Source organism: Heloderma suspectum, chromosome 6 (assembly GCF_057233095.1).
Source record: "Heloderma suspectum isolate Gila_16-S chromosome 6, 16-S_ref, whole genome shotgun sequence".
NCBI lineage: Eukaryota > Metazoa > Chordata > Lepidosauria > Squamata > Helodermatidae > Heloderma > Heloderma suspectum.
In genome coordinates, this window is record NC_139463.1 from 52,893,039 (window position 1) to 52,915,428 (window position 22,390).

Below are 22,390 nucleotides of genomic sequence, written 5' to 3' on the forward strand. Positions count from 1 at the left end.
TGTCTTTTTCACATACAGTGAAAAAGTGCAACCCCACCTCCCTTTCTGTTCCTCCTGTTCTTTTTGAACAAGTTATATCCTTCAATTGCTGTATTCCAGTCATGAGAGTCATCCCACCAAGTCTCAGTTATACCTATCAGGTCATAATTTCCCTCTTGTATTAAGAGTTCAAGTTCGTTCTGTTTGTTTCCCATACTCTGGGCATTAGTATATAGACATCGAAGACCATGTGCTTCATAGTCTGGCTTTCTTCCTACATGTGTCTGAAGACTATTATTGGGCGCTATCAGAGCTGTTCTCTCCATTACAGTGCATGCGCCTATGTCCATTGTTACCCCCAACATTACATCTCCCTTCCCCGTAGGATTCAGTTTAAAGCCCTCCTGATGAAGTTCTTCATGCTGTGGCCAAACACAGTCTTCCCAGCCTTTGTGAGGTGCAACCCATCCCTAGCCAACAGCCCATCTTCCAGGAAGTATACCCCGTGGTCCCAGAATCCAAATCTCTCTCGTCGGCACCACCTTTGTAGCCAGTCATTCACCCGGAGTATTTTTCGTTCCCTTTCTATCCCTCTTCTAGCTACTGGAAGGATGGATGAGAAAACTATCTGGGCCCCAAAGTTCTTGAGTTTCCTTCCCAGAGCTTCAAAGTCTGACGTGATTTCTTCGTAGGTCCGCTTGGTGGTATCATTTGTTCCCACATGGATGAGAAGAAAGGGATACCTGTCAGTGGGCTTTATGAGTGCAGGCAACCCTTCAGTCACATCTCTAATCTGTCCTCCTGGGAGACAGCATACCTGGCGAGTCCATGGGTTTTTGCGACATACTTGGGTTTCAATCCCATGCAGCAAGGAGTCTCCCACTACTACCACTCTTCTTGTTGTTGTAGGCCTGGGTTTCATCGCCTCTGTTTGACTGACCTTCAGCCTCTTGCTCACTCTCATGCAGGTTCCCCTGTGATTCTTCCTCTGCAGGCTGTCCTCCAGTCTCATCCGCAAGTACCTGGAATCGGTTCCACAGCTCCACTGCTTCCACTGGTGCAGAGTGGCATCTAGTTCTTCTTCTCCTGTCACCCTTTTCCAAGGAGTATCCTCTATTCCATTTTTCTTCACCTCAGCATTTCCCACTGCCTCATCTTGCTGTTGCTCTTCAAGCTTCTGGTCTGCCCTTTGCTGCTGTAGTTCCCCCATTCTGTCCAAGAACTCTTCGTGTTCTCTTATTCCCCGGAGGGTCGACAGTCGCCGCTCCAGTCTACTTACTTTTTCCTCCAGCAGCGTGATCAACTTGCACTTGTTGCAGGTGTAGGCCATGTTGTTCTCAGGCAAGAAAAAAAACATTGCACATACCTTGTAGGTCACCACCACTGGAGAGTATTGTCCTTCCATAGCCTCTTTTCCCTTTTTGTGTCTAGCTTTGTGATTGTTCTAGACTAGCCTGTGCCTGCTCCTCTACTCAGTAGAGGTTAAAAGCAGAGTCCCACTGGTGTGAAAGATCTAACTGATCTGTGGGAAGACCCACAGATCAGTTAGATATGAGCTCACTAATATTCCTCATGAATATGCAGTGGAGGTAAAGAATAGATTTAAGGGACTAGATTTAGTAGATAGGGTCCCGGAAGAAGTATGGACAGAAGTTCGCAACGTTGTTCAAGTGGCAGCAACCAAAAACGTCCCAAAGAAAAAGAAAACCAAGAAGGCAAGATGGCTGCCTGCTGAGACACTGGAAGCAGCCCAAGAAAGAAGGAAAGCAAAAGGCAACAGTGATAGGGGGAGATACGCCCAACTAAATGCAAAATTCCGGAGGTTAGCCAGAAGAGATCAGGAATTATTTTTAAACAAGCAATGCGCGGAAGCGGAAGAAGATAATAGAATAGGAAGGACAAGAGACCTCTTCCAGAAAATTAGAACCATCGGAGGTAAATTCCAGGCAAAAATGGGTATGATCAAAAACAAAGATGGCAAGGACCTAACAGAAGCAGAAGAGATCAAGAAAAGGTGGCAAGAATATACGGAAGATCTGTATAGGAAGGATAATAATATCAGGGATAGATTTGACGGTGTGGTCCGTGACCTAGAGCCAGATATCCTGAAGAGTGAGGTTGAATGGGCCTTAGGAAGCATTGCTAATAACAAGGCAGCAGGAGATGACAGTATCCCAGCTGAACTGTTTAAAATCTTGCAAGATGATGCTGTCAAGGTGATGCATGCCATATGCCAGCAAATTTGGAAAACACAAGAATGGCCAACACATTGGAAAAAATCAACTTCTATCCCCATACCAAAAAAGGGAAGCACCAAAGAATGTTCAAACTATCGAACAGTGGCACTTATTTCACATGCCAGTAAGGTAATGCTCAATATCTTGCAAGGTAGACTCCAGCAATTCATGGAACGAGAATTGCCAGATGTACAAGCTGGGTTTCGAAAAGGCAGAGGAACTAGAGACCAAATTGCCAATATCTGCTGGATAATGGAGAAAGCCAGGGAGTTTCAGAAAAACATCTATTTCTGTTTTATTGACTATTCTAAAGCCTTTGACTGTGTGGATCATAACAAATTGTGGCAAGTTCTTGGTGGGATGGGGATACCAAGTCATCTTGTCTGCCTCCTGAGGAATCTGTACAACGACCAAGTAGCAATGGTAAGAACAGACCGCGGAACAACGGACTGGTTTAAGATTGGGAAAGGAGTACGGCAGGGTTGTATACTCTCACCCTACCTATTCAACCTGTACGCAGAACACATCATGCGACGTGCTGGGCTTGATGAAGCCGAGGCTGGAGTTAAAATCGCTGGAAGAAACATTAACAATCTCCGATATGCAGATGATACCACTTTGATGGCTGAAAGCAAGGAGGAGCTGAGGAACCTCATGACGAAGGTGAAAGAAGAAAGTGCAAAAGCTGGGTTGCAGTTCAACCTCAAAAAAACCAAGATTATGGCAACCAGCTTGGTTGATAACTGGCAAATAGAGGGAGAAAATGTGGAGGCAGTGACAGACTTTGTCTTTCTAGGTGCAAAGATTACTGCAAACGCTGACTGCAGCCAGGAAATCAGAAGACGTTTACTTCTTGGGAGGACAGCAATGACAAATCTTGATAAAATAGTGAAGAGCAGAGATATCACACTGACAACAAAGGTCCGCATAGTGAAAGCAATGGTATTCCCCATAGTAACCTATGGCTGCGAGAGCTGGAGCATAAGGAAGGCTGAGCGAAGATAGATGCTTTTGAATTGTGGTTCTGGAGGAAAATTCTGAGAGTGCCTTGGGCTGCAAGAAGATCAAACCAGTCCATACTCCAGGAAATAAAGCCAGACTGCTCACTTGAGGGAAGGATATTAAAGGCAAAACTGAAGTACGTTGGCCACATCATGAGAAGACAGGATACCCTGGAGAAGATGCTGATGCTAGGGAAAGTGGAAGGCAAAAGGAAGAGGGGCCGACCAAGGGCAAGGTGGATGGATGATATTCTGGAGGTGACGGACTTGACCTTGGGGGAGCTGGGGGTGGTGACGGCCAACAGGAAGCTCTGGCGTGGGCTGGTCCATGAAGTCACGAAGAGTTGGAGGCGACTGAACGAATAAACAACAACAAAGGGAAGACCCATTGGTTTGTCTGGACTCTTTGCCCTTTTCTTGAATCCTGCTGATAGTTTTCTAGGAAATCATATTTGGCAATAGAGCCCTTCTCATTGGCTGGCTGCCTGGTGGTTCAAGGGCTTGCCATTTCTAACGGGGACCCTTGAACCCTAATCCTAGCTGGGTCTTTATATCTTCTGTTAAGTATCTTTTCTGATTCTTACTTACAGGTGGCACTCCTGCCCCCTTCAGTGTCCCCCATCCTCTGTTCCTCAAGGTACATTTGTTTCCGGGCTTAGACTGGAGTCATATTTCACTCTTAAGCCCGCAAAGGTTTACATTTTAGAGTCTGCATTATTTACCATCCCAAGAGCCCAGCCTTTGTGTTTTTGCTGCTCCGGGCGCAACTTCAGATTGGAGGGGCGCAAGCCAAAAGCAGAGGCTCCTGAGAACACAACTGGCAGCCTCCTCTGACACAGGTGAAGCTGCTGCTCCCCTGCCTGGGAACTGGGATGCTCTAACAGACCAAGCTGTGCATGTTCACTTGAAGGTGCCACTAAGTTTAGTGGTAACTGCACAGGGTGGCAGCCTGGAGAGATGAGTGGCGCTTCTTTTCTGTCTTGTTTTGACAGGGCTGCTCGAAACCGCTGCTCCTAGGATCGCCTCGCACACTGGCCTTTCAGCAGCAGGCACAGTGCAGGGTTGCACATGCGCAGGGGTTGATAAGCCACCATCGATTACTGGCCATCCCTGCACATGCCAATTCCCCTGATTGCCCTCTCTGTGTGAGCCTTGTCATGACGTGTGATGAGGAGGGTGGCTGGCTGGGGTGACTAACAAACCACCGGAACCCACACCCTGTTGTATGGTGGGTGGAGGTTTGGTCTCTGCTAGCTAGTGCAGTCTTGAGCCCAAATCCACGGGTTAAAGTTTGATGTTAAATGTTCAAATCCCTACTACGTGGACTGGCTTAATTGCTTTACATCTTGCTTGGAACTGAATGGTGCTGCCTTCAATAGCTGGTGTAGCTCTATGTGAAAAAACTGACTGCATTAGCCAACAGGTTCTATTGGTTCTTATCCCCTCTGGGTCCTTGAAAAGGGACCAGCTAAAGTAGCTCTATCAAAGCAGCTGGTGGCTGAGAATCCTGGCTCTACCTTCCTTGGGTAAACTGCACGCTCTTCGGTACCAAGTCCTGGGTATAGGTGCAGCATGATGATTAATGAGTGAAAAGGCTTGTCATGTTCAGGGTTGTATGGAATGAATCGTTATAAATGAAATATAAATAAAAGGGGCCTTTCATAGATCAAATCTGGAAGAAGTGAGATGAACGTTTCACAAAATGTTAGGCAATTTTAGCGCTACTTATTGTTACATTTGGAGCTCATCACACCATTCCTTTAGAAAGCTCAGAGGAGCTCGTGTGGGGCTCCCGCTTAGCACTGTTTGAATCCACACCCACTTGCCTTCTACTGTGCAGCAGCATCAAGTGTTCTGAACCCCTTTACTGGGCCTGATTTCCTGCACTCATTGGCTGTTTCAAAATAAGTATTAATAACAACACAACGATTGGATGAATACTCCAGCACTAGATTTGCATGGGGGGGGGGGGCAATTTAATAGCTCACTGCAGGTAGTAGTGGAGAGAAGGTAGGAGGGCTGTTGCTCGTCATGAATTCCACTGCAGGCAATACCCAGGAGTGGTATCTGAAGCCTTTATGTAACCACTCCACCACAGGGTGAGCACCACAGCAGTGATAAGGTGTGCCAAATACTTCTCACTGATGAAGTATGTGTCTGGCCTGCCTTGTACAACTGCAGAATGGGTTCACATGATAGGTCGCTCCTCCATGCTCTGTGTGCATGTGTGTGTGACACACAGAGACACACAAACAATTAGCATGTCAGGGTTACGTCTAGACTCAATCCTTCTCCCTCAAATCTAACTGCTTAGGAGTAGGGATTATTAAAAAAAAAAATTGGTATGGAAGAGCATTCAGTCCAGTCAGCCCCAATATGCAGAATATTTCATAATCCAAAGCTGTTCAATTTTTCACAATTTTCAGGAAAACCCAGGTGTACCACCTAAATGAGAACTATGCCCTAGATTGCATTTTCCCAGGAATAAAACATTGCTTCAAGTGCTGGGGTAACTGTGATATTCTATTAGTACAACAGCAACCTAGAGATGTAAAATTTCTGGAAACGGGAAAAAAAACCATGGAAAAACCCTGTTTTTTCTTTGTGTTTTTCCACAAAAATTGGAGATTTTAGAAAAATTGAAAAATAAGCAGTACTAATTTTTTAGCACTCTTTACAGATCTAAAGTCATCTTGTTGCTTTAACAGCCTTCCCCAACCTGGTGCCCTCCAGATATTTTGGACTTCCGCTCCCATCAGCCTCATGCAGCATGGTTAGTGGTCAGGAATGCTGGGCACTGTAGCCCAAAACATCTGGAGGGCACCAGGTTGGGGAGGCCTGCTTTAGGAACATAAAGTGCCTTTCTGTTCCTAAAGTTATTTTATGTATGACTTAAGTTTGCTCATAAAATTATTATTTTACAACTTTTATAAACTCAGTAAATTTGAAATGATTGTCTGAATAGATGATTACATTAAATGACTGCTACAGCATCAGAACCAGAGGACTCAATAGAACAGAACCCAAGCTGTCAAGAATGCACATTTACTGTCAAGAATGCACAATGGTGACTCTACTCACATGCTGGGGAACTGAGCATAAATGTTTATTAGTATAATATTTTATTAGTAAAATATACTTTAGATCAATAATTTTAATAAGGAATGAAAGAACTAACTCTGCTGTGAATCTTACAAAGGATTAAAAATATGTTTCCTTATGGCTTCATTATTTCCAGACAGTTTACATCCCTTGTCTTTCTATAAAAGTGTTCTTAATGCATAGTTTTTAGAAATCATCTTGGGAGTAAAGGCTAGGTGTTGTTCAGTCGTGTCCGACTCTTTGTGACCCCATGAACCATAGCACGCCAGGCCTTCCTGTCCTGCGCTCTCTCCCGGAGTGTGCTCCAGTTCATATTCATTGCATCAGTGATGCTATCTAGCCATCTCATCCTCTGTCGTCCCCTTCTCCTTTTGCCTTCAGTCTTTCCCAGCATCAGGGTCTTTTCCAGAGTTTTCTCTTCGCATTAGGTGGCCAAAATATTGGAGCTTCAGCTTCCGTATCTGTCCTTCCAATGAGCACTCAGGGTTTATTTCCTCTAGGATTGACTGATTTGACCTCCTTGCAGTCCAGGGGACTCGTAAGAGTCTTCTCCAGCACCACAGTTCGAAAGCATCAGTTCTTCGGCGCTCAGCCTTCCTTATAGTCCAGCTCTCACAGCCATACATTACTACTGGGAAAACCATAGCTTTGATTAGACGGACCTTTGTCGGCAAGGTGATGTCTCTGCTTCTTACTATGCTGTCTAGGTTGGCCATAGCTTTCCTCCCCAGGAGCAAGCATCTTTGAATTTCATGGCTACAGTCACCGTCTGCGGTGATCTTGGAGCCCAAGAAAGTAAAATCTGTCACTGCTTCCATTTCTTCCCCTTCTATATGCCAGGAAGTGATGGGGCAAGATGCCATGATCTTCATTTTTTTAATGTTGAGTTTCAAACCAGCTTTTGCACTCTCCTCTTTCACCCTCAACAAGAGGCTCTTGAGATCCTCTTCGCTTTCTGCCATTAGGGGGGTATCGTCTGCATATCGGAGGTTGTTGATAATTCTCCCAGCAATCTTAATTCCGACCTGTGATTCATCCAACCCAGCGTTTCTCATGATGTACTCTGCATATAAGTTAAATAAGCAGGGTGACAATATGCAGCCTTGTCGTACTCCTTTCCCAATTTTGAACCACTCGGTTGTTCCATGTCTGGTTCATACTGTTGCTTCTTGACCCTCGTACAGGTTTCTCAGGAGACAGGTAAGGTGGTCTGGTACTCCCATCACTTTAAGAATTTGCCACAGTTTGTTGTGATCCACACAATCAAAGGCTTTAGCGTAGTCAATGAAGCAGAAATAGATGTTTTTCTGGAATTCTCTTGCTTTCTCCATGATCCAGCGAACGTTAGCGATTTGATCTCTAGTTCCTCTGCCTCTTTGAAACCCAGCTTGTACTTCCAGTAGTTCTCAGTTCGCATACTGCTGAAGCCTAGCTTGTAGGATTTTGAGCATCACCTTGCTGGCATGTGAAATGAGCGCAATTGTGAGGTAGTTTGAACACTCTTTGGCGTTGCCCTTCTTTGGAATTGGAATGTAAACTGACCTTTTCCAGTCTTGCGGCCATTGTTGAGTGTTCCAAATTTGTTGGCATATTGAATGCAGCACTTTAACAGCATCATCGTTTAGGATTTTTAATAGCTCAGCTGGAATACTGTCATCTCCGCTAGCTTTGTTGTTACTAATGCTTCCTAAGGCCCACTTGACTTCACTCTTGAGGATGTCCGGCTCAAGTTCAGTGACCGCACTATCATGGCTATCAGGAACATTCAGATCTTTCCTGTAGAGTTCTTCTGTGTATTCTTGCCACCTCTTCTTAATCTCATCTGCTTCTGTTAGGTCCCTGCCTTCTTTGTCCTTTATCATGCCCGTCTTTGCACAAAACGTTCCCTTGAGATCTCCAATTTTCTTGAAGAGATCTCTAGTCTTTCCCATTCTGTTATTTTCCTCGATTTCTTTGCATTGTTCATTTAAGAAGGCCGCCTTGTCTCTCCTTGCTATTCTCTGGAACTCTGCATTCAGTTGGATATATCTTCCCCTTTCTCCCTTGCTTTTCACTTCCCTTCGTCAGCTACTTGTAAAGCCTCATGAGACAGCCACTTGGCTTTCTTGCATTTCTTTTTCTTTGGGATGGATTTCGTTGCTGCCTCCTGAACAATGTTACGGACCTCCGTCCATAGTTCCTCAGGCACTCTGTCTATCAGGTCTAATCCCTTAAATCTATTCCTCACCTCCACTGTATATTCATGAGGGATATGATTTAGGTCATACCAGAATGGTTTAGTGGTTTTCCCGACGTTCTTCAATTTCAGCTGAAATTTTGCAAGAAGCAGCTCATGATCTGAGCCACAGTCAGCTCCAGGTCTTGTTTTGACTGACTGTATGGAGCTTCTCCATCTTTGGCTGCAAAGGACATAATCAATCTGATTTCGATATTGACCATCTGGTGATGTCCATGTGTAGAGTCGCCACTTGTGCTGTTGGAAAAGAGTGTTTGCTATGATCAGCGTGTTCTCTTGGCAAAACTCTATTAGCTTTTGTCCTGCTTCATTTTGTACACCGAGGCCATGCTTGCCTGTTATCCCAGTGATTTCTTGACTTCCTACTTTAGCATTCCAATCCCCTATGATGAAGAGGACATCTTTTTTTGGTGTTAGTTCTAGAAGGTGTTGTAGGTCTTCACAGAACCGATCAACCTCAGCTTCTTCAGCATCAGTGGTTGGGGCATAGACTTGAATTACTGTGATGTTGAATGGTTTGCCTTGGATTCGTACTGAGATCATTCTATCATTTTTAAGATTGTACCCCAGTCCTGCTTTTCCCACCCTTTTGTTGACTATGAGTGCTACTCCATTTCTTCTAAGGGATTCTTGCCCACAGTAGTAGATATGATGGTCACCTGAATTAAATTCGCCCATGCCTGTCCATTTTAGTTCGCTGAGTCCCAAGATGTCGATGTTCAATCTTGCCACCTCATGTTTGGCCATCTCTAGCTTACCTTGATTCATTGATCTGACATTCCAGGTTCCGAAACAATATTGTTCTTTACAGCATCGGATTTTCTTTTCACCACCAGACACATCCACAGCTGAGTGTCCTTTCGGCTTTGGCCCAGCCGCTTCACTCTTTCTGGCGCTACTTGGAAATACCTTCTGCTCTTCCCCAGTAGTATATTGGACACCTTCCGACCTGAGGGGCTCATCTTCCGGCGTCATCTTTTAGCCTTGTGATACGTTCCATGGGGTTTTCTTGGCAAGAATACTGGAGTGGGTTGCCATTTCCTTCTCCAGTGGACCACATTTTGTCAGAACTCTCTGCCATGACCTGTCCGTCTTGGGTGGCCCTGCACGGCATAGCTTATGGCTTCACTGAGTTATGCAAGCCCCTTCGCCACAACAAGGCAGCGATCCAACAATATATAAATACTTTGTCCTCAATTCTAAAAGAAAACATTTCATAATCTGAAGCTGTTCAATTTTTCAAATTTTTCAGGAAAAAAAACCGTCCTCAGAAAAGAATGGAAACTCGTTTTTTCTGAATGTTTCAGTTTTTTCCCCAGGCCTTCACATCTCTACAGCAGCCTCAAGGAAAGGTATTTGGGTGGTGCCAATGGATACAGAGCAGCCTCCCCCGCCTGCTGCCCGTCGATGTTTGGGACTCTGCCTCGCCATCCTCAGCCGGCGTGGCATACGGTGGCCCGGGAGTTGGGCTCCAAAGCATACGGTGGGCTGGGGAAGGTCGACAACTGGGGTAACACGTACTGCATCCACGCACTGCTCAGCCGCCGAGGCTCCCCGCGCAGTTCACAGCAGCTAAGGCCGTAACAGACAACGCGGCAAGGCCCTCCGTGCGGAAGGCAGGGCGGCTGCGGCCCCGCCCCGGGACTCGCTGCTGGCGCAGACGCGCAGGCTCGCAACGGTGCTGTACAAGCGCTGCTGGCGCCGCCGCTCCCCGCGCACCTCGGGCGCCCGAGGGCCCCGGAGCCCGCTGAGCCTGCGGCGTCGCTACGTGGCGATGCAGGCGCCGAAGCGTTTCGCGCCCCGGAGCGCCCAGCACGGCCGCGGAGCGCGAGGCGCCTTCCCTGCCTCGCGGCCCCGACTCCCGGGGAGCCTCCGAGGGCCGGCGCGCCTTGGGCCCGGGCCGCCCGCCCGCCCTGCCTCGCCGGAGCGGTGGAGAGCCGCACGTCGGGAGCGCGGGAGGAGGCGCGGCACCCGCCCACCCGCCCTGTTTCGGCCGGGGGCGTAGGCGGCCGGCGCTTCGCTTCGGCGGGCTGCTCGCCGGGGCGGAGCGGCGACGCGCCTGCGCGCCCCGCGCACTCCGCATGCCCGGCAGAGCGGGGCGCCCCCGTCCCGCGGCAGCCGCCACGGCAGGCAGGAGTCCAGCCGCGGAGCGGAGGCGCCCCCGCGGCCTCGTCTCCGCCGTGGGGGGCGAGCTGCGCCTGCCGGGTGCCGCTCTGCCGCGCGGCGGCGCCTGCGGGGAGCGAGCGGCTGTTCCGGCGGAGGCCCGCGGGCGGGGAACGCCGGAGGCGCGCGACACGCCCCGGAGGCCGCGCTGCCCCGCCGCCCCCTGGCGAAACGGCGCGGAGGGCGGGCCGGCCGCCGAAGGACGCGGCGGGGCGCGCCTTAAAGTACAATACTTTAAAACGCACGACGTGGTGCGGGGCGGGAGGGTCGTGCCGGTCCTGAGTGGTATGACCAGGACTAGCGGTGAGGGGCGGGGTGTGGCCCCGGGGCGGGACCCCTGCCCCGCATTTAGAGGGGACGCGTGGCTGAGCGATCCCAGAGGGACCCCGACCCAGAACCTCCAGGAGAGCAGGGTCTCTGCGAGAGCTACAGCAGACCCCAGACGTGATGGACAGGCGGTCCAAGCCCATGTAAGGCATCTCCACACCTACTCTTTACTTCTTAACAAACTGTTCCTGCTCCTGTGCCCCACCGCTGGTGTGGTCGGGTTGCCGGCCTGTGAGCTCTGCCTTGTTTGTTTTTTTATTAGGACCCTGAGATCCGCCAGCTGGACCCTGGTGCGAAGGATACACACCTAGAATGAAATAATTCTGAGCCCAGGAATTTGTTCTGAGTACCAGAATCAAACCGAGCTCACAATCCTTCCACAAACAAATCCATTCCTGATTATCCCAAGTGCTTTTAATTTGAACAGTATATATTTCTGTGGGACAGGGAGTCATTTTGTTGTTGCTATTTGTTAAACAATTGGGAATCAAAAATCCTTGGTGATCTACTGTGATTGCGAATCACCTAGACACGCAGATCTACCTTCTGCCCACCCCTGTTGTACACAATGGAAACACTAATGAAACTTGTGACTTGTAGCCATTGAGCAGATGAATCTTTTCCTGTCGTGGAAATAAGTGATAGGAAATGCTTTGCCTGCAAATTTCCGTGCATGCAATGCTGCTATTACAGGCAGAGAAGCGGGGGGGGGGGGGTGCGGTTAAGCTGGCAACTCTAGCGATTAACGAGCATACCCAATTGGTGACTGTGGCACCTCCACAACCACAGTCTACCCGGCACTCATGAAGACAATGGGGGTGGGTAGTTGACTGCACTGTGTAATTGAATTTTGACTGCTGGGGAAATGCAGTTTCCTTCCAACAAAAGTCGCACCTTGACAAAAGATGTCTGGATCCCTGCAACAAAGGAGTAACGCTCAAATGTTTTTTGCACTAAAGAACTGTCATCCTGGAAGGTCTCCTTTTAGCAGCTGTCAAGGGGCTCCTCTGGTGGATGCAGCCCCAGTGTGCCGTATTCCAGCCTGCAGCCAATGACAGTCATTTCAGATCCAACCAGTGTGGGGAAACATGGGGAGTTAATGCAGTAGAAACATGTATGAAACTGGGAAGGGCTGGGGAAGGGCCAGCCAGCCTTCATTTGGAGAGAGTGAGAGTCAGAGATGCAGCCTTCATTTTTTTCCTCTAGTCTTTTGAGGGGAGACGTGGGGAAAAGCCACATGCTGGAGGACTGTCCTATAATGTCACTCAAGGCCATGACACTTTTCATGGACATAGTGGATGCAGAACCAGGCTTGGTCTACAAATCAGCTTTCACCTGATTTGTTCAAATACACATTGCTATAAACTGACACAGTTACCACTGTCCTGTGCCCCCAGTTTGTCCTCGCTTTTTTTCTCCAATCATGGCCCAAGTATGTGGGAGGGAGGGTACAATTTTTTGAGGCCCAGAGATCTTGAAGAGGGGAGCCCAAGCTGCAACCACGTTACTGTAAGAAAAAAAATGGAGGCTAATAGAGAAGGGTATTTATGGAAAGCTATTTGCATGTATCTCTGTACCTAATGTTCAGATCTTGTGAGGTTTCCTGGAGCCAATCAGAAGCAGTGTTAAAGCAGGGCAAGCAACATTCTGAACAGTGTGTTGCTGGCCCAGGCCCTTCCCTAGAAAGGGAGTATGTGCTTGTGCTCTTAAACCAGTACCTGTAGTTTGAGAGAGATAAAATATATTTGTGCTTCCCTATGTTACATGCTCTCTCAGGATCTACCAGTCCCAGACTTCCTTGTCCATAGGCTGGATTGAGGAACAACTGGTAGAAGGGGGAAAACAGCCTAACAATCACAAACATTGATTTTTGTCCCAAGGACAAAAATCCCAAGGACAGTGGCAGCCACTGATGCTGGCACTTCACAAGTAACCTACAAATCTTTCTGAGGGTTTTCCTTATGAAATGTTGCATCTGAAAAGAAAAGAAAAATTCAAGTGTACTTCTGGAAAAGAATATGAAGTGCCCCCACTTCTCCAATTAAATGAACTTTTTTAAAACCTGCAACTAATTTTCAGTAAAAAAAAAAATCCTCAGAGACTTTACAGAACAAGTAAGTAAGCAACACAGCAGAGAGAATAACTGAGAGCATCTGACATCCAGTAAATTTCCAAAAGGGTCTCTCCAGATTTTGAGTTGAGCAGGTAGTGGTCCCCCACCTTCAATGTTCCCATTGATATACATAATGAAGGGAAGTCAAGTAGTTGTAAAAATGTCATGTGCTTCTATCCCTTTTAGGAATTTCCGATTATGTGTTAATTTCTCAGACAATGCAATTGATCAGATCTGGTCAATGAATCACTTTTCTGAGAGACTGACTGTTCACACAACACGCCAACCCACACTCAGTGTTTTGAACTGTGGGTTGTTTGTTGAACTGTGAGTTAGCATATTATCTGAATGCCACACATGTTTTTTCACAAGGTGGGTTATTGTGTTATCTGAATTCAGCCAACATGGTGAATTCATGCAGTGCAGCTTAGAATCATAGAATAGTAGGGATGGAAGGGGCCTACAGGACCATCGAGTCCAACCCCCTGCTCAATGCAGGAATCCAAGTTGGAGCATCCCTGACAGATGGCTGTCCAGCCTTGTCTTGAAGACTCTTGAATGCCTCCAGTGTGGGAGAGCCCACCACCTCCCTAGGTCATTGGTTCCATTGTCATATTGTTCTGACAGGACGTTTTTCCTGATGTTCAGCCGGAATCTGGCTTCCTGTGACTTGTGCCCATTATTCCGTGTCCTGCACTCTGGGATGATCAAGAAGAGATCCTGGTCTTCCTCCCTGTGACAACCTTTCAAATATTTGAAGGGCCCTATCCTATCTCCCCTCAGCCTTCTCTTCTCAAAGCTAAACATGCCCAGTTCTTTCAGTCTCTCCTCATAGGGCTTTGTTTCCTGATCACTGGACATAGAACTGGATACAGTAGTCCAGATGAGGCCTAACCAGTGCTGAGTAGAGGGGAAATAGTACTTCCCGGGATTTGGAAGCTATACTTCTATTAATGAAGCCCAAAATAGCATTTGCCTTTTTTGAAACCACATCACATTGTTGGTTCATATTCAGCTTGTGATCAACAACAATTCCAAGATCCTCCTTGCTTGTAGTATTGTTGAGCCCATTTTGTAACTGTGCATTTGGTTTCTTTTTCCTAGGTGGAGAACTTGGCATTTATCCCTATTAAATTGCATTCTATTGTTTTCTACCCAGTGCTCCAGCCAGTCAAGATCACTTTGAGTGTTGTTTCTGTCTTCCAAAGTATTAGCTATCCCGCCCAATTTGGTGTCATCTGCACATTTGATCAGCATTCCCTGCCCCTCCTCCTCCAAGTCATTAATACAAATGTGGAAGAGCACTGGGCCCAGGACTGAGCCCTGCGGTACCCCACTCGTTACCTCTCCCCAGTTTGAGAAGATCCCACTGATAAGCACTCTTTGAGTCCGATTCTGTAGCCAACTGTGGATCCACCTGAGAGTTGTTTCATCTAGCTCACAGCATTCCCACAGTCCACAGGGGAAGTGACCTGATCAAAAACTGAGATCAGATTTGTCTGACAGGATTTGTTCTTGACAAATCCATGTTGGCTTCGAGTAATCACTGCATTGCTTTCAAGGTGCTTCCAGATGGATTGCTTTATCATCTGCTCCAGAATTTCCCCAGGGATTGATGTCAGACTGACTGGTCTGTAGTTCCCAGGTTCCTCCTTTTTGCCCTTTTGGAAGATAGGGACAACATTATTCCTGCATTGAGTTGGATTCCTGCATTGACCAGGGGGTTGGACTTGATGGCCTTGTAGGCCCCTTCCAACCCTACTATTCTATGATTCTATGATTAGCCCTCCTCCAGTCCTCTGGCACTTCACCCGTCCTCCATGATTGCTCAAAGAGAATAGACAGCGGTTCTGTGAGCTCTTCTGCCAGTTCCTTTATTACTCGAGGCTTGTTAACCACCCTGAAGAACCCAACAACAAACCATAGGTTCTCAAGGTGGCTTGTTCGAGAAAATAAGCCACACTGCATGATTAACAAGCCACTCTGGCTGCATTCACAATAACCCATGGTTCAACAAATGACGGTTCAAAACAACCCACACTCAACCACTGAATGTGGGTTAGCATGTTGTGTGAACAGCCCCTCCATCTCCTGTTTTCCAGTGGGTCACAACCTCAAAACATGCAGCAGCAAGATGGAGTCTTAGTAAGCCTTTATACAACTATTCATTTTCTTTGTGAAATACTGACAAATAAAATTAAAACTCCACAGTGTATCATGGGTTGATTTATTATGTGAGATGACACCTGTAAAACCACTATAACTCAGAGTTTCATAAGCTGCCTTTTCTGCTTCCACCAATTCTGTTAGAATACCTTAAAAACTCCTAGTTGTTGGTAAAAGAGGCTTAGGCATGAGATGAATACCACCATTAGAGACAAGATGACCTATTAAACAAGTAATCTACTAAAGGGATATTTTGTACATATGGGATTACTAATATTTACTTCGGGGGTTTCTGCGTAGTGACAATTCTTTAGGGCTCAAGAAACACTGTTGCTGTTACAAGCCCCTAAGGACTTATTTTACCTCAGGCCAAATGCACTAAACCTCCATCCAGAGATGTAAATTTTCAGGAAATTTTGAAGCTATGGGGAAAAATGTTTTTTCCCTGCTTTTTGGAGAAAAATGGAAATGTTGGGAAAAATTGAGAAATAAGCAATACTTATTTTTTTTAAGTACTCTGTACAGATCTAAAGTCACTTTAAGACTTTAAGACAGACTTCCCCAACCTGGTGCTCTCCAGATATTTTGGACTTCAGCTCCTATCAGCCTAAGCCAGGATGGCCACTGGTCAGGAATGCTGGGCATTGTAGTCCAAAACATCTGCGGGGCACCAGGTTGAGGAAAGCCACTTTAGGAATGTAAAGTAACCTTTATGTTCATATTATTATGTTATTTTATGTATAACTTGGTTTGCTTATAAAATTATCGTTATATTTGAAAACTTTAAAAAGTGAACACAGTTAGTAAATTTGTAATTGTCTGAATAAACTATACTTTAAAAATGTAATATACCAAACATTTCTGTTTGGTATATTACAATTTCTGAGCAAACCATAACATATTTTAGGTTCCTAGTTTGTCTGACCAGTGGGAACTTCAGCAAGTAGACCCTGAAATATCTGAATCATCCTAGAAGTAAGAAGAAGCAGGAAGAACTGGAAGCAAAGGAAGACAAGACCAGAAACACAGGACTCTGTAGAACAAAACCCAAACTGTTAAGAATGTACATTATCTTCCATATTATGATATAGTGACACTATTCACATGCTGGGAAACTGAGCACAACTTGGAGCATCCCAAAATGTTTATCAGTAGAAGATACACTGGATCAATAATTTTAATGAAGAAATGGAAGAAATAACCATGCTGAGAATCTCACAGGGAGAATTAAAAAAGCATTTTCCCCCATGGCTTCATTATTTCCAGACATTTCACATCTCTTAAGCTTTCTATAAAAGGCTTCTTACATAGTTTTTAGAAATCATTTGCGGGGAGTAAAGGCTTGGTAACAATATATAAACACCTTATCTTAAATTCTAAAAGGAAATATTTCATAATCCAAAACTGTCACAGATAGTTAATGGCCGTGCTGTGTTCCAGTCCTCCCTGCATCCACAGGTTTGGTGCTTGCCCTATCAGCCTGCCCTCTGGTCTCCAGACACTGCTTTTAAATGCCAGATTGGTTCAGAATAAGCCCCCCCCCCCATGACTTAATAGCGGATGAGGCGGCCGATCTGGCATGTATAACCGAGACCTGGGTGGGTAAGCATGGAGGAGTCAGTCCCTCCCAGCAGTGCCCACCGGGGTACTTGGACCAGCATCAGGGAAGGCCAGGGAGGGGGTGTTGCTGTGGTCTATAGGAGTTCCATCTCCCTCTGCAGTCTCCCTGTCCATGTGACTACTGGTCTGGAGCGTTTGTACCTTGTATTGGGTCAGTGGGACTGATTAGGGATTCTGTTGTGTACCGCCCACCCCGCTGCTCAACAGACTCCCTATCTGAGCTGACAGAGGTGGTCTCGGGTGCACTGTTACGATCCCCCAGACTGTTGGTTCTGGGGGATGTCAACCTTCTCATTGAGGGCACCTTGTCTGGGGCTGCTCAGGATTGCATGGCCTCCATGACAACCATGGGACTGTCCCAACATGTCATTGGCCCAACACATGAAGCGGGGCATACTCTAGGCCTGGTTTTCTCAACTGGACATGGAGATGGTGATCTGAAGGTGAGGGACTTTGCATCAGTCCCTTTGTCATGGTTAGTTCACTGTCTGCTGAGGTTTAGACTTACAGCAGCTTTCCCCCTCTGCAAGGGTGGGGGACCTATTAAGATGGTCCGCCCCCAGAGGCTAATGGATCCAGATGGTTTCCAGAGGGCGGGGGGGGGTGTTTCTGGCTGATACGGCTGGCGCTCCTGTCAAAGCCTTGGTCAACCTGTGGAATGCAGAAATAGCCCGGGCAGTTGACACGATCGCTTCTGAGTGCCCTCTCCAGAGCAGAGCTCGTATGGCTCCGTGGTATGCCCTGGAGCTGAGAGTGATGAAACAAAATAGGAGACGGCTTGAGTGCAGGTGGAGAAAAACTCCTAGTGGATGCAATCACACTCTGGTGTGTGCCTATGGCCAGGTATATTCAAAGGCAGTGAGAATGGCAAGGAAAAAATATTTCACTGCCTCTGTTCAATCGTCCATATGCCACCCAGCTGAGCTTTTTAGGCTTGTCCTGGCCCTTTTACGTCCTGGCCCTAAAGACACTATGGAACCATCTGCAGCCTGCTGTAATGCACTGGCTAGGCACTTCCAGAATAAAATCTCTTGCATCCACCAGGACTTAGACTCCAGTATTACCGCAGGTGAATCTAGTGAGGTATCCAGAGCACAGTCTTGTCCAGTTTTCTTGGATGAGTTTCAGTTGGTACAGCTTGAGGACATGGACAAGGTGCTTGGACAGGTTTGTGCAGCCACTTCCATATTAGATCTTTGCCCTTCTTGGCTAATAAAAACCAGCTGACTGGAATAGGGAGGTGATTAATGCTTCCTTGTGAGAGGGAGTGGTTCTGGGCTCCCTGAAAGAGGCAGTGGTGAGACCACTCCTGAAGAAATCCTCCCTAGACCTGGAAAACCTTAATAATTATAGGCCAGTTGCAAATGTTCCATTCCTGGGCAAGGTCCTTGAGCAAGTGGTTGCCAACCAACCAGCTCCAGGCACTCTTGAGTGAGACCGATTATCTCGATCCATTTCAATTGGGGTTCAGGCCAGGTTTTGGCAGAGAAACAGTCTTGGTTGCCTTGTATGATGCCCTATGTCAGGAGAAAGATAAGGGTAATATGAACCTGTTGATTCTCCTTGATCTCTCGGTGGCTTTTGATACTATCGACCATGGTATCCTTCTGGGACAGCTCTCTGAGCTGGGAGTGGGAGGCACTGCATTGCAGTGGTTTCGCTCCTAGTTGGAGGGTCACCTCCAAAGGTGGTGCTTGGGGAACACTGCTTGGCCCTATGGTTTCTCCAATATGGGGTTCCACAGGGGCCAGTTTTGTCCCCCATGCTGTTCAACATCTACATGAAACCACTGAGTGCAGTTATCCAGGGTTTTGGAGTGCGTTGTTATTAGTATGCTGATGACATGCAGCTCTGTTTCTCCTTTTCATCTTCTTCAGGTGAGGCTGTGGATGTGCTGAATCAGTGCCTGTCTACAACAATGGACTAGATGAGGGCTACTAAACTGAAACTCAATCCAGAGAAGACTGAGATGCTGTTGGTGGGTGGTTCTGCTGACTGGATAGGGGGTGTTCAACCTGTTCTGGATGGGGTTGCACTCCCCCTGAAGGAGCAGGTCCATAGCTTGGGGGTCCTCCTGGAACCATCTTTGTCACTTGAGGCTCAGGTGGCCTCAGTGGCACGGAGTGCCTTCTACCAGCTTCGGTTGGTGGCCTAGCTACGCCCCTATCTGGACAGGGATAACCTGGCTTTGATTGTCTATGCTCTGGTAATCTCCAAGTTAGATTACTGCAATGCACTCTACGTGGGGCTGCCTTTGAAGACAGTTTGGAAGCTGCAGCTTGTGCAAAATGCAGCGGCCAGATTGCTAACAGGGACCAGAAGGTCCAAACATATAAGACTGACTCTGGCCCACTTGCACTGGCTGCCTATATGCTTCACAGCTCAATTCAAGGTGCTGGTTATAACCTATAAAGCCCTATATGGCTTGGGACCACAATACCCAACGGCATGACTCTCCTGAAACAAACCTACCCGTATACTATGTTCAGCATCTAAGGCCCTCCTCCAGGTGCCTCCTCCAAGGGATGTTCAGAAGGCAGCAACGAGGGCGAGGGCCTTCTCAGTGGTTGCCTCCCTGTGGAACAAGCTCCCTGATGAGGTCCGCCTGGTGTCAACACTAGGCATTTGGCAGCACGTGATGAGTTTTAATCGGTCCTGGATGTGCCTTTAGTTATGACTGATAGTTCAATGTTGTTTTTAGTTCAATGTTGTTTGTGTATATTGTCTGTGTGCTTTTATGTGCTTTTTTGTGAATGGCTTTTAAACTTTTGATATTGTATTTAATGTTTTAACTTCTGTAAACCACCCAGATGGCTGTCCAGCCTCGTCTTGAATGCCTCCAGTGTGGGAGAGCCCACTACTTCCCTAGGGAACGGGTTCCATTGTTGTATTGCTCTAACAGTCAGGAGGTTTTTCCTGATGTTCAGACAGAATCTGGCTTCCTGTTACTTGAGCCCATTATTCTGTGTCCTGCACTCTGGGATGATGGAGAAGAGATCCTGGCCTTCCTCTCTGTGACAACCTTTCAAGTGCTTGAAGAGCGCTATCATGTCTCCCCTCAGTCTTCTCTTCTCAAGGCTAAACATGCCCAGTTCTTTCAGTCTCTCCTCACAGGGCTTTGTTTCCAGTCCCCTGATCTTCTTTGTTGCCCTCCTCCAACACCTCTCCAGTTTCTCTGCATCTTTCTTAAGGTGCGGTGCCCAGAACTAGATACAATCCTCCAGATGAGGCCTAACCAGTGCTGAGAAGAGGGGAACTAGTACTTCCCGGGATTTGGAAGCTATGCGTCTATTAATGCAGCCCAAAATAACATTGGCCTTTTTTGCAGCCACATCCCACTGTTGGCTCATTTCCAGCTTGTGATCGACAACAATTCCAAGATCCTTCTCGCTTGTAGTATTGTTGAGCCAAGTATCCCCCATCTTGTAACTCTGCATTTGGTTTCTTTTTCCTATGTGCAGCACTTGGCATTTATCCCTATTAAATGTCATTCTGTTGTTTTCTGTCGAGCGCTCCAGCCTATCAAGATCACTTTGAATGTTGTTTCTGTCTTCAAGGTATTAGCTATCCCGCCCAATTTTGTGTCATCTGCAAATTTGATCAGCATTTCCTGCCCCTCCTCCTCCAAGTCATTAATACAAATGTGGAAGAGCACTGGGCCCAGGACTGAGCCCTGCGGTACCCCACTCATTACCTCTCCCCAGTTTGGGAAGTTCCCATATCAGTGCTCTTTGAGCCCAATTCTGTAGCCAACCGTGGATCCACCTGATAGTTGTTTAACCTAGCCCACCTTGAGCTAGTTTGCTCATCAGGATATCATGGGGCACTTTGTCGAATGCTTTGCTGAAGTCGAGGTATATTATGTCCTCAGCATTCCCACAGTCCACAAGGGAGATTATCTGATTAAAAAAAAAATGAGATCAGATTCGTCTGGCAGGATTTGTTCTTGACAAATCCATGTTGGCTTCGAGTAATCACTGCATTGTTGTCAAGGTGCTTCCAGATGGATTGCTTTATCATCTGCTCCATAATTTTCCCAGGGATTGATGTCAGACTGACTGGTCTGTAGTTCCCAGGTTCTTCCTTTTTGCCCTTTTTGGTAGTGCACATTAGGGCAGACTGTTACTGCAATTGCGATTTAGGTTTGTAAAAGTCACCACAAATTAGGACTGAAAAAAGGTGGGAAGAAACACAGAAAACACTAGAATTGGCAGCAGCATCTTCTGGATTCTCTATAAAAATGGACCGGCTGAATAATACCAATTCCAGAGAAAATAGCTAGTGTAGAAGCACTCAGAGAGCATAACGTTGCTTGGGCTTTGCAAGGTTTGCTGGAGAGATGTTGTTCCCCCCCGCCCACCCCCCCAAACAGACAGACCAACCAGCTATTTTATTTTAAAATATTTTTATTGTTTTCCAAACAATTGATTACAACCAGAAACAACATTAAAAGGGGACAAAATACAGCAGCAATTGTCAAAGGTTCATATCATTTTGGGGAGCAGCACCATTATTATGCAATGGCTTTAAGTTCATATTAGGGCTGTCGTTACACGAGGTATTTATAGTGCACTCATGACTGGCCATCAACAGAAGTTTGTGGGTCCATTACATGACACCATCATCATTCAGGACCCCTCCTGCGCTATCCCTGGCAAAAAGTGCAGTTAAAAAAAAAACCAGTTTAAGGGAGCAATCCTATGGCTGCTAGTCAGCGGCTAGATGGCCATAGGATATGTCGGTTTCTGGGAACTGGCCTCGGAGCCCACACTCTAAGGTCGGTTCCCAGAGAACTGACCTTCCCCCCCTCCCGCGCTGACTCGCAGGCAGCTCGGAATGGCCCCACACTCTGCGCTCAGAAGAGGAGTGTGGAGTGGTGAAAACGGGGCATTCTGGGGGGTGTTCCAGGGAGGGGAAGGCGGAAATGCCGGTACGACACATCCAACATGTTGTCTGGCAGCCACTTCCCCCGCTCTGCCTTCCCATGGCTTGTTGTTGTTGTTCAGTCGTTCAGTCGTGTCCGACTCTTCGTGACCCCATGGACCATAGCACGCCAGGCCTTCCTGTCCTGCGCTCTCTCCCGGAGCGTGCTCAAGTTCATATTCATTGCATCCGTGATGCTATCTAGCCATCTCATCCTCTGCCGTCCCCTTCTCCTTTTGCCTTCAGTCTTTCCCAGCATCAGGGTCTTTTCCAGGGAGTTTTCTCTTCGCATTAGGTGGCCAAAATATTGGAGCTTCAGCTTCATTATCTGTCCTTCCAATGAGCACTCAGGGTTGATTTCCTTTAGGATGGACTGATTTGACCTCCTTGCAGTCCAGGGGACTCGTAAGAGTCTTCTCCAGCACCACAGTTCGAAAGCATCAATTCTTCGGCGCTCAGCCTTCCTTATAGTCCAGCTCTCACAGCCATACGTTGCTACTGGGAAAACCATAGCTTTGATTAG

General features: G+C 47.1%; 1 protein-coding gene across 1 annotated transcript in view; it reads left to right on the top strand.

Annotated features, from left to right (window-relative positions):
* The first annotated feature begins 8,448 nt into the window (after positions 1–8,448).
* The window catches only part of LOC146340866 (uncharacterized), a 34,641-nt gene continuing 20,699 nt past the window's right edge, over positions 8,449–22,390 (top strand). Inside the window, exons 1-2 of the mRNA XM_084804303.1 lie at positions 8,449–11,188; positions 18,822–18,922. Of these exons, the coding sequence (XP_084660429.1) occupies positions 10,637–11,188; positions 18,822–18,842 (573 nt within the window). The 5' untranslated portion in view covers positions 8,449–10,636 and the 3' untranslated portion in view covers positions 18,843–18,922. The remainder of the gene's footprint in view (positions 11,189–18,821; positions 18,923–22,390) is intronic.